Source organism: Elephantulus edwardii, unplaced genomic scaffold, assembly GCF_000299155.1.
Source record: "Elephantulus edwardii isolate Elephantulus edwardi_28Jun2011 unplaced genomic scaffold, EleEdw1.0 scaffold00053, whole genome shotgun sequence".
Classification (NCBI taxonomy): Eukaryota; Metazoa; Chordata; class Mammalia; order Macroscelidea; family Macroscelididae; genus Elephantulus; species Elephantulus edwardii.
Genome location: NW_006399803.1, coordinates 3,629,577 through 3,649,563, shown reverse-complemented (window position 1 = coordinate 3,649,563; position 19,987 = coordinate 3,629,577). Strand labels below are relative to the sequence as shown.

Sequence of the window (19,987 nt, the reverse complement as noted above, 5' to 3'; positions counted from 1 at the left end):
CCAATGGGGGGCGGGGGAGAGAAGGTATTGCAATATCTCCTAAATATGTGGTCCTTAATGGGGTGGATGTTTTTGGAAAATAGATTTTAAGGAGTTGATAAGTCAATGATGTAGGGCCCTTAAAGAAATATAAGACGATTACTGTAAAAATAGAAGGATTACTAGTAAGGTGTATATGAAAGTACAAAGGAATAGAGGAGAGAGGCTAAGGGAGGGTACAGAGTTATATGGGCCGAGTGAGGGGTTGAGGAAATTAGGAAAGATCCAGTGGGGACCTGAAAAGGTGGGACTATGATGAGCATGGATCATTGCTCATTAATTTTAAAAAACACAACATAATGAGAATGATGCTGTGACACACAATGTGAATAGAGGAATGTGTGAAGCACAATGTATGTAAAATAAAAAGATAAATTTAAAATAATAAACACTCCCTCTTCCGTGATTAAAATTCACACGTTTAGTTTTCGCAAGCTAATAGGCACACAGACTTATTTTTTTCTTCTTAGGAAAACAGTCATACAAAGGGGTTATGACATATTCTCAAAGAAAAAGTGCCTTTCACCCGGGAAATTTCATGAGCTGTGCAGTCATTTTGTTCCCATTATACTTACTTACATTAGGTTTAAAATTTCACAAGTGAAAACCTGGGGAACAGGGATCCTGCCTGGAGTCCCTGCTGGGGTTGGCCCTGGGTGGGGCATGATCACCTGTCTCCTCAGGTCTCTGTGGACTGAAATGACAGGTTCCTGTATTCTGATCATCAGGGCTCCTGTTAAGAACAAGGGATTACTGTAGGAATCTTGAGGCCCAGAAAGAAAAAAGGTGAAAAGAATTTTATAAGAAACAGAAATACTAAAGAGCAAACCCAAACAATACCATATAGTATGTATGTTATCACACACACACACACACACACACACACACACACACACACACACGCACGGGCACTCACACACCCTCAGCTGCCAACACAAAGGCCAGTAGCTCTAATCCACCAGCAGCTCTGAGGGAGAAAGATGGGCACCTATCATAGGGTATACAGATGCTGAGAATCTGCTGGATGGTCAGTTATAAGCAGGTTCTGACTCAGCAGCAGTGAGAATATCCACACTATTATCCTGGGCCTTTCATGCTAAAAAGGCACTATTTTGTTTGCATGTGAGCGAAGAACTCTGTGATTGGTTGAGGGGGAGGTGCATTACTTCTAGGCATTGACTTTTTTGCTCATTGAAAATGTTTGTAGACATTTGGGTTATGAAAGTCAGAGTTACAGCTGTGTTTGGAAAGTGTTTTCTTCTGACTTTGGAAACTGTATGATGTGTTTCCCAAATGTTTGCAGGTGCAAATTGATAAAAACTGCACCTGGAGTGTTTGGTGGTTTGTGTTTTTTTTCCCCCCCAAAGGTTTGCAAACCAGAAAACAACATTTTGTAATTGAGAATGTATGTTCACACCATGAATATAAGAGTGATGCAGCTTTTGCTCAATCATCTTTTGTAGGTTAAAGGGAAGGTAATTTTGTGAATGCTGAAAATTGTTTAAGGCACACTGATCCCCAACGTATGATCAGAGTTACTATTTAGTGCTGCTATAATAAAACCAAAACAAACCCCACAACATAATGGAGTGACTCTAATAAACATATTTGCTCTTTCATACTAGAGGCTCTGGGGCAAGGTCTTTATTTTATTTCAATATCTCTGTGTTTGTTGGTCCTTGTGTCCTGACATGTCTTCACTGGGTCCTGTTGCTTTTCATCTTGAGAACGCTGGATCCCAAGGGTCCATTTAGCCTCTAGTTCTTCTTTTTCGTTTTTTTGTGTTTTTTTGGTTTTTTTTTTATACTGATATTTTTACAAAGTTTGAATACATTGTTTTTCACACTGGCCTTCACCATTTCCCTCAACCTCCCTCCCCTCATCAAATTGTGCAACCTTGTGATTAACTCCCACACACCCATCCTCACCCCTCTGGTTCCACCCTCCCCCCCTCGGATCCTCATACTCATTCTACATTAGTGGTTTTATACAGTATTTGTCCTTCTGAGACTGAGTTAATTCACTCAGCATAATGCTTTCCAGTCCCTCCCAATTTAGGTAGTAATTTACAAAATCATTGCTCCTGCATTCTGCATAGTATTCCATCCTGTGAATGTACCATAATTTCTCAAACCATTCGATTGTTTTTTGACATTTAGACTGTTTCCATGTCATTGTGTTTGTGAATAATGCTGCTATGAACATTGGTGTACAAGTCTCCATTTATGCCTCAGTTCTCATTCTCTCCAGGTATATTCCAAGCAGTAGAATAGCTGGGTTATAGGAATTTCTATGTTCAGCTTTGTGTGTGTGTGTTGTGTGTGTGTGTGTGTGTTCGTGTTCAGCTTTTTGACGAAGTGCCAAACTGCCTTCCAGGGTGTTTGTACCATTTTGCAATTCTATTAACAATGTATAAGAATTCTATCTTGCCATGTTCTCCAACATTTATTACTGCTGTCCTGTTAAACTTTGCTACTGTTACTGGAGTGAGATGGTATCTCATTGTGGATTTGATTTACATCTCTCTTATTGCCGGTGATTTGGAGCATTTATTTGTCTGTTTGCCATTCTAACATCGTCCTCTGTGAAAATTCTTTTCATGTCTTTTACTTATTTTGTAATTGGGTTATCACTCTTTTTCTTGTGGAGTCCCAGGAATATTCTGTAAACTTTTGATATGAGACCCTTGTGTGAGATGGTATTACCAAATGTTTGTTCCTAGTCTGTAGGTTTTCTTTTTACCATGTTGGACAAAGTTTTTGATGTGCACATGGATTTTATCTTTAGAAGACCCCATTCATCAGTTTTATCCTCTTCAGATTGTACCTTTCTGTCTGTATTTGGCAATCTCTGTATACTGTAGATGAGGCTGTCTAAGCTTGATCCCCGTTTGTCTCTTATGCACTTTATAGTTTCGGTCTTTATTCCCAGTTCTCTGATCCACCTTGAGTTTTTGTGAATGGTGTGAGATGTGGATCCTGTTTCAGCTTTCTGCAAATGAAAGTCCAGTTGTTGTTGTTGTTCCTTTCTTTTTTCCTTTCTTTCTTGATGGTGGTGAAATCACTACTTTATCTATTTTCTCTCTTTCCATTTATCTCTGTAAGATAAAAGATGTGACTCAAGCAAGAATGTGATTTAAGGGTGTGACTTGAGTCATGCCCTCTAGAGAGGTTCTGACTCAAGATAAATCCCCTGTTAATCTCACCTCATTAGTATATCACCCACTCACTGCTGTCAAGTCTGAAGCTCCAGCAGGTTTTCAGAGACTGTAAATTGCATGAGAGAAGATTGTTCATCTTACTCTGGTAGACAGTCTGAGCATCCAAACACCTGCCTTGGGGTGGCAGTGCAACTTCCTACCTACTGGGTCACCAGAGCTTCCTCATTATAGGGAGCACATTATTGTTAAGTGCAGTCAAGTCATAGATAACTCAGAGACCCTATGAATGAAAGTCCTCAACACACATAACTTTCATCGATGCTCTACGTTCATAGAGTTCCTGGAGGCAAGCTATTTCAGAAGTGGATGCCACTCCTGCTAGGGAGTATATAGGGGTTTGGATTTATGACATATAAAACATAATTCCATCAGAGTGCAATGCTATGAATCAAAGCCTAGCCAAGTTAAGCCTGGCCTAGACATATTTTTAGAAGACAATATTCAACCAACAATGGTTGCTTAGTTTTATTGTTATTATTTATCTTGAACACTGGAAGAAACAAACATTGATGTTTCATTTACAGTTAACACCATTAAAATGGCCATATTTTGGAAGAATGTTCTATTTCCTAAAATTAGGTTAATAAAAATCGTCAGTTACTGAAATCCCCAAGGGAAACTCAGATAGGATGACAGAAAAAGAACTGATGCCTTTGAGCTGCGGTGTTGGAGAAGAGCACTGAACATCCCATGGACAGCCAAGAGAACAAACAAGTATGTCTTGGAGAGGGTGCAGCCAGAGTGCTCTTTGGAGGCAAGAATGATGAGGCTTTGCCTCACTTAGTTTGGACATGTTGCTAGGAAGTGCTATTCCTTGGAAAGACATGATGCTTGGAACGGTGGAGGGTGGGCAAAGGAGAGGAAGACCCTCAGCCAGGTGGATTGACACAGTAACTGCTGCAATGGGCTCTTGTTTGTTGAGAAGTGTGAGGATGGCTCAGGATAGAGCAGGGTTCAGATCTTTTGTTCATAGGGTCACTGTGAGTTGTACTCGACTCAATGGCACGTAACAACAACAATAACAATTTATTCCCTAGAGAGCTAATGAAATTACATGCCCAAGACTTATCCATGGGATTTTGAGGTCTGAAAATGTCTTCTGAAATTCATAATAAATATTTAGAAAGAAAAATAGAAATCATACCGATTTGGTAAGTTTCAGATATATACCTTTTACTTCCCATCTCCTCCACAATTTGAGTTATAAAGCAGCATTGAAATTGATATTTATGGAAGTTATTTAAAAAAGAGGCCCAGGAGCAGAGCCTGTGGTATGACCACCACACTGGGTAAGTCTTCCGCTCTGTTTCGCCCACCCTTTCCTCCTGGCTACCATCCTTCCCTCTCCCGTCACATAATGGAAAGTTCCTTATCCCAGCGGACAACAATAAGACTCTGAGTGAGACCCTGTACCACACTCACATGCCAGCCTTAAGGTAAGAGTTGTTTCACAGGACGCGTGTGGAAGCACTTTGAGGAACTTCAGGTTCTGAGCAAAACCTCCCCAGAAGAGAAGATAGGTCCCAGCACTCTGCTGGGGAGGGAGGATCATAGCCAACATTTTGAGATGTAGGTCTGGGAGGCAGGCTGCTCTCTGCCACTAACTAGCAGTGTGAATGTGAGCAAGTCTTTAACCACAGAGGCCTCTGTGTATTCATCTGTGAAATTTAGGGGTTGGTCTAAGTGATAACTAGGATACTATCCAGATTTGGGATTTTGAAACTTAATGAGCCAGAACAAACATGAAACGTTAGAATATTCCCAGCATTAAGCCTGAGCCCAATTGGTATTTCACTGTCAATCCCTATTATCAACTCTAGTTAAGATTTCTAGAAAAGACCCATGTTTAGTTACAGGGTAGCATGACTTCCAGGATAGATAGCTGAGGAAAGTTTTTGGAGGTTGCTTTATACAGTTCGCCTTGGAGCTAAAAGCTCAAGTTATGCTGCAGATGGAAAGTCAGGTTACCTTGGAACAAACTCAGAATCACCCAACCCCAAGATAATGACTGTGTGTAGAAACACAGCGTAGTCTCTGAAGCTACAAGTAATACCTGACCATTTTGTAAGTATGCTCTTTTAGAACAAGAGGAAAATATCTTGTCTGTCCTTTATTTCTACTTAAAAGTATACTGAAGAGTGTGTATATTGATTGTCACACACTAGAGCCCTTTGCGGCAGTCATCATGTCAGTCCACCTGGTTGAGGGTCCTCCTTTCCCTTGCCAACTCTCTACTTTTTCAATCAGCATTTCCTTCTCCAAGGAATAACACACACACACACCCACACACACACACACACAGAAATGTGACCAAAGTATTTGATTTAAAATGAAGCCTCATCATTCTTGCCTCCAAAGAGCACTCCAGCTGCTGCACCCTCTCCAAAACTCGGTTTTTTGGCTGTGCATAGGGTGTTCAGTGCTCTTCTCCAACATCACAGCTCAAAGGTGTCAATTCTTCCACCTCTCAGATGCATAGCAAGTGATCAGAAAGACCATGACCTGTGTCAGATGTGCCTTAGTCCTCAAACTGACATTATTACTCCTCAGTAATTTGGAGAGGTCCTTAACTGCAGATTTTCCCAGTGCAGTGCATCTCCTTATTTCCTGACTGCTGGTACCAATGGTGTTAATTGTGGATTCAAGCAAGATGAAGCTGTTGTTAGTTTCAAATTCTTGTCCACCCATCATGACATGACCCGTTGGTCCAGTGGTAAGAATCTTTGTTTTCTTGACATAATATCTGCTTATAGATGTGCAGGTAGGCATAGTTATGGAAAGATATGGGACTACTTAAAAGGTTATAGTGGGTATTGGGCATAATATAACTAGGTGGTAGTGGAGACAGTGGAGATTGGCCATCAAGACTTGCAAATTCCACTCAAGAACTCTGAGTTCAAATCCTTGTAGGTCAAGGGCTTTACATGATTATAGTTTTCCAGTAGTCCAATAAATGATATTATTTTATTATTATTATTAATATTAAATATTATTAATATTTTCAATATTAATAATACTGCTTTTTTTACTCAAGGTGTTGTTAAATGCTATGAGGTCAGTCTTTCATCCCCCTAACTCATGGCAGTTTTATGTGCAATATATGGAACAAAACTCTGCTTGGTCTGGTGTCATCCCACAATTTCCTACACACAGACCTGTTTTTAGTAATGGCGTTTTTCTGAACCTTTCTTCTTAGTCCATCTTAGTCTAGACGTTCCCTGAAACATGTGCAGCATCAATACAACTTGTAGGCTTCTGTTAATAGATAGAGGTGGCGGCAGTGCAGGAGGCCCGTTACCTAAGAGTGAAACCTGCATTTCCAGTGTGGAGGGTAAGAATTCTACTATAGAATCAAAATATAAGTGCGCACAATCACTGGTGATATAGCATAATGTGGGTAACTCTTCTGCAGACACATTTCATCAAGAAAGCTTCACTTCATGCTTCCTTAATTTCCTTTAGTCATTTTATTTGTTTAATAATTCTGCTGAATCATGGCGATAAGGTTGAGTTGTATCCTAAAACAAAATTTTCAGAGATGGTCCTTATCTCTTGTTAACTTGAAAGCATTTCTGACAGACGTGGCCCAGCCATCTGTATATGTGGCCCTCGGTAACAGAGCATAAGTGACTTGGGAAAGTCTATTCTTATGACTGAGTCTGATGACATCCATCATGTTGAGTCCGAGAAATCTGACTTGATTCCTTGAGTCTGACTTTAGCCTGTAGTGCCAGACTTCTGTTTGTGCTGGCACTCTTAGGAGACCTGAATAAGCTCTTACTTACTCAACACATCTACGTGTGGAGTTCTGTTTTGTGTCATTAGATTGTTTGATCTGAGCTTTTGTTAATGTTGTAAGGATGTCGGCTCAATGAAAAACTTTTCATTTAGTAAAAGTGTCTTTTGCAGAGACCTGATCTCTCTTTAGTGCTGCCTAGGATCCTTATCTGCTGTTCAACAGAAGTAACTTGAAATGAAGTTAGGGAATGGAAGGGATAATTTTGGAAGGAATCCTGGATGATAGAGGAATTTGTATCCCTGTAGTGATTTTACAATTGACAAATCAATGGCATTTTTAAGAGATGACACCTGTCTTGGCAGTATAGGATAAGATGTGCTTACTTTTTATTTGTAGAATGAGCTTGTTTAAAAAAAAAAAGTCAGAATACTAAAGTAAATATCTCTATTATTTTCTCTTTTGAATCTAAAATTACTAACCTGTCAGATATTTTATGACATGCCAGAGAAAACCATGAGAGCAGAGCTTTATAGCTTTTAGAAAAAATCTAGTGCTTTGGGACACCTCTTGTTGTTTACTGTCGAGTCAGAACCAAATCATAGCTGACCACTGGGTTTTCAGAGATTGTAAGTCGCCTGATAGGAGATTGCCCATATACACCCCATATGCACGTTTGGGTTGACAGTTCAGTTCCTCACCACCCAGCCTCCAATGCTAGGCGAATGCATTAAAAAAGGGTATAGATTCCTGAAACATCTACAAGGGAACAGCATTTATATAGTAATGCATTTATATAGATATTTTCTAGTTTCACCCTTTTTAGCAGATACAGAATAGTTCTACTTGGTGATCCAGCCTCGCCTCCAAGAATTAAGTTTTGTTTCTTATATTAATCATAGTGTTGATATTCTGGCGACAGTGTCTTTGGAGTTTCTGAGCTGGCAGGGCAGATGGAATTTATTTTTTAGACTTGGAGCATTGAGATGGTCATGTTAATCCCTGAGCTGTTTATCATTTGTAAAATGGCAAGAATGATGCTTACCTTATAGGTTCTTGAGAATATGAAAATGCTTCTGAGAGAATGTTGTTGTTTTGTTGTTATGTGCTATCAAATCACCTGAAACTCATAGCGACCCTATGTACAATAGCCCTAAACCCTGCTCTACCCTGTATCTTATTGTCTCTGACCTGCTTACCCCATTACTCCAGTCACTGAATCAACCCATCTCATTGAGGATCTTTCTCTCTTTCTCTGTCCCTCTACCCTTCCAAGCATGATGTCCTTCTCCAAGGACTGGTCCCTCCTTACAACATGTCCAAGGTCTATCAAACGATGCTTAAGAATCCTTGCCTCCAAGGAGAAGTCTGGTTTCACCCTCTCTAGGATGAACTTGTTTGTTCTCCTAGCAGTCCATGGTATATTCAGTACTCTTCTACAACACCACAACTCAAAGGCATCAATTCTCCTATCGTTCCTAGTCCAACTTTCTGACACATAGCAAGTAATTGAAAAGACTGTGGCACTTAACAACAACAGTATGGCCTAGATTAGGCGTACCTTAATCTCCGGACTGACACTGTTGCTCTTCAGTACTTTGGAGAGGTCTCTGACCACAGACTTTCCCAATGCAATTTGTCTTGTGATTTCCTGGCAGCTGGTACCAACGGCGTTTATTGTGGAGCCAAGCAAACTAAAGTTATTAACAATCTCAATCTCTTCACCATCCATCATGATGCTGCCATTCAGTCCAGTGGTGAGAATCTTTGTTTCCTTGATGTTGAGCTACTGAGAAAACATATTAAGGGCTAATTAAATATCAAGGTGTACTAACTGAAATTCCCAAACCAAAACCTAAACCCACTGCTATTGAGTTTATTCCAAGTGATCTTGACCCCATAACATTTCTAAGACTAAATCTTTTAAGGAAATAGACTGCCTCATCTTCCATATATCTACATTTTCAGTACTAATTAGTGTCCAAATTACTGCACTAAACATTGGCTGATGTAGGTCCGATTCCTGGGAATTGTGCTGGTCCTCCATCTGGTCTCCATTCCTTCTAACTCATAGCTGAATGTCTTTTTCCAAAGGCACAGAAAGATCAGCTTTCTCTTTAGGGCTGACTTTTAGAAATACCATGGTGGTGGTGTAGGTTGAACCACTAACTCAGAGATTCAAACCCACTAACTGTTCTGGGGGCAAAAGAAGAGGCAGTCTCCTACTACTGAAATGTATAGCTTTGGAGACCAGATGAAGCATCACCACGAGTCAGAATTAAGACGTTCTAGCCCTGTGAAAATGATGGTTGAGCAGAATTATAACAATCAGATTTTCATTTTAGTACCATTCTTTGCTGTATATAATTATATTGCAAATACTAGTTGTTATTGTTGTTGTTGTTAGGTGCTGTTAAGTATGACTCAGAGTGACACTGTGAACAGCAAATCTGAACCCTGTCCTATCCTGTCAACCTCTGTCTTCCCTGACACACTGGAATTCATTGCTATGGTCACCATGTCAGTCCATCCCATTGAGAGTCTTATTCTCTGACCATTCACCTTACAAGCTTGATGTCCCTTTCCAAGGGTACCATTTCTGATTGGTGTCTGCCAATAACAGTCCAAACATTTTATAAGCCTTATTTCATTTAAGGCCAGTAACAGTTTGAGCTGCAGGCATGATGGCCTTGTTATATACAGATAAGAAGACAATTAAAAGAGTCTATCTCAGATTCCAGAGCTGGAAAGATTGAAAATCTAGGCTAGTTCTTGTCTTAAGTTAGCATCTGTGACTTGGTGTCAGTGCTAATCTGCAACATGGGGTCAGTAGTTTTTCAGTGGTGGTATTCCGCCCTTTCATGCATTCCAATTTCTCATTTCCAATCAGTGTACCTTCTATGCAGCCACCACCTGCCAACCAGTGGATGTTTGTGCTTGGTTATGAACAAGTTTCAGCAGAGCTTCCAGACTAAGACTTGGAAGAAAGACCTGGTGATAACCAGCCAATAAAAAGCCTATGACTCACAGGTGTCTGATCTGGAACCAGTCAAGGGATGGTACACATTCTCTTGTGTCTTGAAGCAGGAGTGATATCCTAGCCGCTAGCAGCAACTGATTTGAATCGTAATTCAACTCTTCAAAATGTTAATACAAGTTAGAGCTTTCTGAGAGAGGGGTTGGTATTTAGAATCTTTGAAACATGTTATGCCTAATTAAGCTTTGGGGAGGGAGAATTGATTGCCTACATTCAGTGCCAATTTTTCTGAGATTATTTTTCCCATGTTTGGATTTTGACTTTGTTCCATCCAAGACAATTACTGAGTGCTATAGAATGACTGTCTAAATCAGTGTTTCTCAACTTGGCCACAAAAAAGAATCACCTGGGAAGCTTTAAAATCCAATCCAAAACAGAACCAGAGCCCTGAACCTATTTTCACATATTCTGATGTCCACTTAATTATCTGGGAGCTGAACCCAGGAGTGGAAGAGTGCCAGTGCCACACTACGTGGGCCCAGTATGTCTGGTAGCCTGGCTCAGTGTCTGGGGTGCCCTTTAGTGTGAAGGATAAGGCGATGAAGTAACTTGTCAGTGTTTGTACCATTCCTGCCATCATTCCTCTACCAGGAACATTTCTTAGGGATGTTATCATCTAACCAGTGTCAGTTCTTTGAATATAACTTTTCTATTATTATTTGGACTTTAGATGTAGTGGCGATGTGTAGAATTTGGTTGCCTGTCCCCGTAACTTTCCAAAGGTATTTGCCATATTAATAAGGGTCAAACGTATTTAAATTACACCAACCCACTGAGGCTGAAGGATCCCTTTGAATATTTGCCCCGAAAGATCTTCAGACCATAAAAGGAAGCTATTCCTTGAGGCTGTATATAAACAAATAGGCAAACCATTTGCTCAGCAAGTGAAGAATATCATCCGTAAGTATTTAATCCATTAAATAATAAACTTATTTTCATGAGGCACACCTCAACTCAAGTTCAACTTATTGTCATCAAGTCTGAACCTGGTTTGGGTTTTCAAAGGCTGTAAATCACAATTGAGGAGAGTATTTGTCTTTCTTCTCAGGAACCGCTAGTGGATTTGAATGACCTGCGTTTGATTTGACAGCACACCTTCTTACCTAGGAGGTCACCATAGCCAAACAGTAACTCTAAAACAAAGATGCACAATTTAGGGGACCAATGAGTATAAAATAATGGGAGTGAAAAAAATGGGAGCAGAAATAATGAGAGTATTGGCACAAACTGAAATATATAAACAGGGCAACTGGAAAAGATGTGTTGTTTTTAGGTGACATTGAGTCAAGTACAACTCATAGCGACTCTGTGAACAACATCGTCATCATCTCTGACACACTTGAACCCATTCCTGCTGTCACAGTGTCAGTCCATCTCGTTGAGGGTCTCCTTCTCGCCTTTGTTGACCTTTCCTAGCATGATGTCCCTTTCCAAAGAGTAGCTTCCCCTAGCAACGTGCTCAAAGTGAATGCGATGAAGCTTTGCCATCCCAGCCTCCAAGGAGCATTCTGGTTGCCCTTTTCCTGGTACATGTCTGTTTTTTAAAAAGAAGATGTATATATTCTTTTGGAAGTCCACTGGATAGTCAGTGCTCTTTTCTAACACCACGACTCAAAGGCGTCAATTCCTCTTCTGTCATTCTTATTCATTGCCCAGCTCTCAGCAGCATAGCAAGTGAAGATCATGGCCTGAATCAGGTACACCTTACCCTTCATACTGACATCATTACTCCTCAGTAATTTGGAGAGGTCCCTAGCAGTGGGCTATCCCAAAGCAGTACGTCTCCTAATCTCCTGATTGTTGGTACCAAGGGTGCTGATTATAGATCTAAATAAGATGAGGTCATTGAAAATGTCAGTCTTTTCTCCTTTGATCACGATGCCACTTGTCCAGTGGTGAGAATTTTTCTCTTCGTGATAATTGAGATGTAATCCATATTGAAGGCAGAAGTGTTTGTTCTGCAGCAAGCGTTTCATGTCTTCCTCATTTTCCACAAGCAAGGTTATGTCATCGCATAATGAACATTATTGATGAGTCTTTCTCCAGTCCTAAAGCCACATTTTTCTTCATAGAGTTCAGCTTCTCAAATGACTTGTTCAGCATATAGATTGAATTGTAGTTGTTGATTGCCTTCGAGTCGAGCATGACTCATAGCGACCCTCTGAACAAAAGGCCTGAAGTCCCTCTACAACTATTGACATTTATCAATGTTCATAGAGTTTCTGGAGGCAGATATGGAAAAAGTATACAACCCTAACACACCTGTCCTCATTTTAAACCATGCAATGCTTGCTTTCTTGTTTGAACAACAGTTTCTTGATTTTAGGTATAGATTTCTCATGAGGAAAATTAAATGTTCTGGGATCCCCATTCTTCTCAATGTAACCATAGGTTATTATGATCCACACAGTCAGATGCCTTTGCCTAGTCAATAACATGCAAAGTTGTACTTGCATATGATTGTATTAATGATATTGTTCAATAACTTCCACATTTTGTTGGATTGCCCATTGTGAGAATAGGTGTAAATATTACAGTCAGTTGGCCAAGCAGCTGTCCTCCAAACTTCTTGGCTTAGACTGGTGAGCACATCCAGGGCTACATCCATTATTTGAAACATGTCAATTGGTATTTCATCAGTTCCTGAGGCCTTATATTTTGTTAGTGCCTTCACTATAGCTTGAAGAAAAAAATTTGTAGTAAGTAACTACTAAATGAGAGTGCATGCTTTGAAGTATATATTTTTCATTAGAAATTCAATTTAAAAACAACACAAGATGACCACATGTTGGTCAAAGGTGCCATTTTCTTCCATGGAATTGTATCTTTCATCTCTTCTTGGTCACTGATGTCCTAACTTTTCTTCTCTCTTCCCTACTCACAAACTTCTTCAATTTGAACAATAACAGACGATGATAAATCCAGCCTTAGGCCATGGTCTAGGCAGCAGAGGATTTTTAAGCAGATAAGTAATTTGCTATTTGCCAGCATGCCCTCTTGGAACAGAGGATCAGTGCTTTTCAGGTTACCAGTTGGAGCACTAAATTAAATTTTCACTAGCAAATATTTGTTCATGGCAATTCAAGTTATTTCTTATTCCATTTACACATGAGGTGGCAGTATGGTATAAAATGAATAGCCTGTTGAAATAGTTTCTTTTTATTAATATATAATCCCCCTTTTTTCCCAAGTGAGAACTTTTAGGCTGTGCAATTAACACTCCAGCATGGCTCTTGGATTTTTTAAATGTAATACATATGTGTAACTGATAGGCTTACTTGTAAACATGGGTCTTGTATCTGTTTTATTTAAATGCAGAAATAATGTCACTGCCACACTGAGGCATTGTCTTTTGCTAGGAGCTTTATGGTTTTGCTCGTTTAAAAGCTATCCAGCTTTCTCCGTTTGTACCTATTACCTAGAGAAGGTCAGCCTCAGATCTACAGTGTCTGTTACAGCAGTGTCTCTAAATATCATACTTTGCAACTTCATGGAAGACCAAAGATCTCCAGTGTTGTTGGGAACAGGAGGAAACCTCTGATCTCGTGAGAGCTCTGGATGATCTCCTGTCAGTCATTTCTGTATAACATGCTTCCCTCTACGACACAGGTTGCTTTTCTTAACGGGAAGGGGAATGCTAAGCAAAGAAGCAGCACATTCTGATGAATGTTACAATACAATATGAGGATTCATAAATGGAAGAGGAAATTATAAAAGCATATTATAAAGAGAGTGAATTGATAATATCTACAAAACATTTTGTGAAAAATGTAGATCAGAATCCATAGGTGAGTTCATAAAAGCCGGCTATTTTCACATGTGTAAGAAATATTTACAGTTGTATACTTGGACCAGGAGGCAGTCGTCAGAACAGAGCAAGGAAACACTGCATGGTTCAAAATCAGGAAGAGTATATGCCAGGGATGTGTCCTGTCTCCATACATTTTCAATCTATATGCAGAACAGATCATCTGGGAGGCTGGGATCTTTGAGGTGGAATGTGATATCAGGATTGAAGGAACACTCATCAACAATCTGTGTTACGTAGATAACACAACCTTGCTTGCTGAAACTGAGGAGAAACTGAAGTGCTTGCTGCAGAAGGTCAAGGACGACAGCCTTCAATATGGATTGAAGCTCAGCATCAAGAAAAAAAAGATTTTCACAGCCTATTGACAGCATCATGATAGATGATGAAGAGATAGAAATTGTTAACAGCTTCAGTTTGCTTGGCTCCACAATCAATATCCTTGGTACGAGCAGCCAAGAAATCAAAAGACAAATTGCCTTGGAAAAGGCTGTTGTCAGGGACCTCTCCAGAGTACTGAAGAGCAACAGCATGAGTCTGGAGACAAAGGTGCACCTGATCCAGGCCGTGGTCTTCACAATTACTTAACTATGTGTCAGAAATCTAGACAGTAAAAATAGGGATGATAGAAAGAGAATTGATGCCTTTGAGCTGTGGTGCTAGAGAAGAGTGTTGAATATACCATGGATTGCCAGGAGAACAAACAGGTTTGTCCTGGAGAGGGTGAAGCTGGAGTGCTCCTTGGAGGCAAGGATTCTGAAGCTTCGTCTGACATACTTTGGGCATGTTGCAAGGACAGACCAGTCCTTGGAGAGGGACGTCATGCTTGGGAGAGTGGAGGGACAGTGCAGGAGAGGATGGATTCAGTGGCTGAGGTAATGGGGGAAGGTGTATCAGAGATAATAAGGTTGGCAAAGAATAGTGGAAATTTCAGGGCTATTGTACATAGGGTCACTATGAGTTGCAAGTGACTCTACAGCACATAACAACAACATGTTTCTGTTCATGTAGCTTAGAAATGTAAAGGAAAAAAAAAAAAAAGAACAAATTGGACAAACATTTTAGCATAAATACGACCCTACATCAAATTTAGCATAATACTTGCTTTTAACATTTTAATCTGACTCCTTCCTTTGAAAACAAAATGCTATTTATTGTCTGTACCTAATAATGATGATGATACTTGCTCAGCTTTAGAATGATTTTGTTTGAATTATAAAGTTACTTATGTTAATCTGGAGTTTTATTTTGAAGTTTTCTGTTAAGGAAATAGATAAAAAGTTTGTTACTGGTACAGAAATGATGAAAGAATGGATTTTTCACTCTAGCTTGTCCTGAAATCCAAATCAAAGGCTGTTTGATGACGACTTGCTTTTGTAATACACTGGCTTTTGTGCATAGTAAATAATTCATATATTTTCTGCTTTGATGGCAGATTTTTAGGACCCTGCCTGATGCCACATTCCCTGAGCCAGTCTCGCTGTCAACGTCACCCCCCAATGCACCACCAAGGCAATCGAAGAGACAAGGACAGAGGAATAAGAGACCTGTGGCTGTATATAATCTCTGTCTTGAGCTGGAAGATGGTAAGATGTTCATTATATTTTTGAGCTTGACAGCATGTTGAGAATATGACATATCACGTGTCCTCAGGGCAAGCCACAGTTTTCCATCTTTTGGTCCCCCCCCCCTTAAAATGATTTGTTTTTTGAGATTAACAGGCAGAGTAAAGCTTTCTTATCAGAGGGAAAAGGCAAGTTTCAGTTTTGTGTTTGTCTCTGTTGTGCTTGGTTCTTTTTTTGTTTTTAAAAGACAGCTTCAATTTCTTTTTTGGGAGACTCGTGTGACCTCCTGTGAGGTTACATAACCCTGAGACAAACGGAAAGGGAACTAAAATTAAAGCAGATCTTTTATGAGATGAGCTGATAGAGTCTAATGGTAAATGCATCTAGATTAAAGGCACAGCTCACCCCTGTGATGGAGTTTGTCTCTGCTGTACCTTTGTTCCCCAGCATTCTTGCTGACCTTCCCGTACGGCAGGGCTACATGGTGACCAGCCAGAGCCAGGCTCAGTGAAGTGGTCTGTAGTGAAACTCTGCACATGGATGGGAACATTTCCCATTCCGCTGCACTGCCGTGACCCAGCTAATTGTTGCCATGTGGCCAGTGCTTTCACCATTGTTCTATGGCCCAGTTTTTAATGAGAGCTTAGAAGTCTTCAGGTTTAAACTCTGTTCCATACAAAGTAGGACTGTGAGACACATAGAGGCTCACTGATTGTTATTTATCACGTGTGGTTGTTGGTGTGGAATATGAGATGATGCTGGAGTCAGGTCTTGCATGTCCAGGAGTCAGGTCTAAAACTGTGACTATTTCCTTGTGGGGCTTCACTTCTATCAACATCTCTTGAATGTGACGTTGGCCTTCCCTTTTTTTATTGTTTCTTCTCATTCTTATATAGATGAACTTAATTTGTTTTTCCTTTTTTTTTTTTATTAATGAATGGTATTTATTTAAAAGTGATGTTAAAATAGGAGTGATGGAACAGGCAGAGAAACCACATGAAACTGTAAGCCTCGGTACGGGCCACCACCCACCCTCTGCTGCTCGGCGCCTCTTTAAACCCTGCTGTACCCAAAAGAATCGCTCGAAGAAAACCCGCGGTCGCGCCTGAGCCATGTCATGAGGGCTCGCCCAGTGACTGAGGTCCGGGCAGCAGCAGGATGCCCGCAATCTTAATTTGTTTTTCTATCAAGCATTAAGTTTATGTTGGTTTTAAAAGTATGAAATGATTATCCAAGAGGCAGAGGAGACAAGGTGCAAGGTGCAAACAGATGCAGTGCCTTTGTGGTAAAGAAGTCAGAGCTCACTGTTGTCAAGTCACTTCCAAAACCTTCCTTGGAGTTTCCAAGGCTGTAAATGGCAATGGGAGGAAACTTCCCATCTTCTTCCCAAGGAATTGCTGGTGGATTTGAACCACCAGAGACTGCAGCCTGTGAATGATCAGCTAACTCCCTACAGACTATGCTGCCAGAGCCCCCTAGCCTTCACCGTAAGCAGCTATGCAATCAAATGTCAAAGATCATGCAAGACAAGTAACTTCAACCTACCTGACTTGGAGAACTTGAAATGGTTTTGGCAGTGACACTATGAGCAAGGATGTGAGCTTGCAGTAGGAAGCTTCGTCTGACATACTTTGAACATGTTGCAAAGTGGGACCAATCCTTGGAGAGCGACGTCATGCTTGACATGCTTGGGAGGGAGAAGACGACCCTCGATGAGATGTATTGATTCAGTCACTGGGGCAATAGGAGTAGGTGTGTCAGAGACAATAAGATTGGCACAGGATAGAGCAGGGTTTAGCGCTCTTGTAAATAGGGGCTCTATGAGTCACAGGCGACTTGAAGGCACATAACAACAACAATAACAATAACAACAACAGCAACAATAAAGACCTATACTCTTAACATACAAGTATTAGTTTTACAGGCAGATCCTTGTTTTCCAGAGCCAGGACATGCTTCAACCTTTCATTTCAGAGCTTCATTTAAAAACCAACCTGTAATTTTAGAGCTTCATTTTAGACATTTCAACTGATGCTAGCTAACTTTTTTATTCTTTTCCTCCCACCCTCTTTTCTCACTCTCACTTTCTTCGGTAGAGTTGCTAATAAGGAGTAAAACTGACTGGCTGGAATTGCACTATCTTGTATATCTCACCTGTCCTCTAGTGGAAGTGTTAATAAATAGTGAAATAAGCAAATGTGGGGGCAGTAGAAAGGAGAAAGAGACCACGAAGACAGAGAATAATGCCCAAATTGGCAAACTGACCCTTGAGGAAAACTGTATTTATTAGAATTCACACAAGTAGTGACCAAAAAAGCAGTCTTCTCTAAGGTTCGCATTTCGTTTTTTGAGGAAATTAATTAACGTGCAATTTGTGTAGCATATTAATCTTTTTTGACCTTTCAATTGTTAAATGATTATTGATGCATACACAGCTGTTAAGTGATAGACAGAATATCATGTGTGGGAATATTCAATATGATATACAGTCATGGGTTTCCTAGCTTTTAGCTGATAGGATAATTCTTTAACAAATATAATATTTTAAGAGAAATAAAGCAAAAGAATGTATTGCCAGATGCTCAGCACCTTCAACTATTTTTATAGTCATTATTGACACTTTATTCATCATTTGATTTTACAAATGAATAACTCTAAAGTTAGTTCTTCTTGAGTGCAGCTTTGCATTTTATTTGGACTATTGTCAAGAAGCCCAGAGTAATTTTCTTTAATCTTAGAGATTATAAGATAAAGCAGTAAGAAAAATTATTGAATCTTCCCTTTCCCAGTTTCTCCAGTTAAGCTTTACTGATATTTAAGTTGTGTGAAAAGTGTTATCTCAGAGAGAAGAAAATAAGATTTGTATTTTTCATATACTTTTGGTATTTTGCATATACTTTTTGTCATATACTACAGATATTTTGCATATCCTAAAAAATGGAGAGTAAAATTAAGAGACAAGAGAGGTAAAATACTCTTCTGAAAGGAAGCATTCAGTGAGAGGATGCTAAAACTCTGGTTTTTTACTAAAATTATCACTTAGCATGTTCAAAACTTTATCCCTTCAAAAAAAGAAAAGAAAGATGCATTCTTGTCACTAGCCTGAGTCATCTTAAATAATTGTCATTTCCACTTGAAGATTTCAAAATACTTAATCATCTTTGTATTTTTTTCCTACTGAGAGTCAATTTCCCTCCCCCGACTATGCTGTTCTAATTTTGATATGTATTGTGGCCAATTTGGATTGGTAACTTTTCCCAGTTTATATGAATGCGATAGATAAAATTTTAATGTAAATATTTCCCCACCCCCTCAAGGTTCTCATTGTAGTATAAGTTAAAGCTGGTTTAGTAAAATTCAGAACACATAGCTGTCGCTTAAAAGTTAGATAGGCTGTCTGCCAAGATTCAAGGAACTGATTTAATAAGATTTTAGGATGACTGGAGTTTTTATTCAGCCCTATGATTTGGTCACAGATTTGGTATTTGAGTGAAGTGGTTTGTGGTATGTTATTTCTTCTGCATTAAATAGAGTATGAAACTATGTGGTGTATCAAACAGACAACCCTGGAAAATACTTAGAATTGGTTTAAATTGAGCATCAAGCAGATCAAAACATCCTTAGCAAAGAGTCAGCAAGCCAGTTAGTAGAAGCCATAGTAAGAGGGTAGCTAACCATGGGAATCTGCTCTGTGGCCTGGAAGCAGAGAATCTACCCACTGGTGAGGAGGAGAGAATTTCTTTGCTGTTATACTTGAATGTTACTGTTATATTCATTCCTTTTCTCCCATACCACAAATTGAAAGGTGAGTAGTGAAAGAAGCTCAATACTTTAATGAAGGTTTTAATTGGGATTGGCATACCCTACCATGTATATATATAAAAAAAGCTTATTATTATTTCTTGTATGATCAAATGATATTAAATGTTAGCTTTAAAATTGTGTTTACTGGCTATGAAATACTGGCTGATGATTAATATGCACTAAAATGGAGAGAATATTTAGTTGGATTTCTTAGACTAAAAGCAAAACCTTACTGACTCATAGTGACGCCCCATCCGGTTTCTCAGGCTGTTAATCTTTACTGGATGAATCTGCTGCCATCTTCCTTCCTTGGAGAAATGGGTGGATTCAAGCTGCCATCCTTTTGGTTAGCAGCCCTACAGTTAACATAATACTAAACTACAATGGCTGCTTCTTACAATAAGAACAACGAATACTCATTGCCATTGAGTCAGAATCTATTCCTAGCTTACTCCACCTAGTTGTTGCTGTTGTTATGTACCCTCGAGTCGCGAGTCGCTTACAACTCATAATGACCCTGTGTACGACAGCCCTAAACTCTGCTCTGTCCTGTGCTAATCACACTGTCTCCAACACACCCGTTCTCGATTACCCCAGTCACTGAATCGATCCACCTCATAGAGGGTCTTCCCCTCCTGTGCTGTCCCTCCACCCTACCAAGCATGAGTATGTTAGACAGAGCCTCAGAATCCTTGCCCCCAAGAGCCGCCTGGTTTAACCCTCTCCAGGATGAATCTGTTTTCTTGGCAGTCCATGGTAACCTCAACATTCTTCTCCA

The 19,987-nt window shown here is 39.8% G+C and overlaps 1 protein-coding gene across 1 annotated transcript in view; it reads left to right on the top strand.

Annotated features, from left to right (window-relative positions):
- The window catches only part of ARHGAP10 (Rho GTPase activating protein 10), a 446,487-nt gene that overhangs the window by 346,799 nt on the left and 79,701 nt on the right, over nt 1–19,987 (top strand). The window contains exon 19 of the mRNA XM_006886993.1: nt 15,276–15,426. Within this exon, the coding sequence (XP_006887055.1) occupies nt 15,276–15,426 (151 nt within the window). The remainder of the gene's footprint in view (nt 1–15,275; nt 15,427–19,987) is intronic.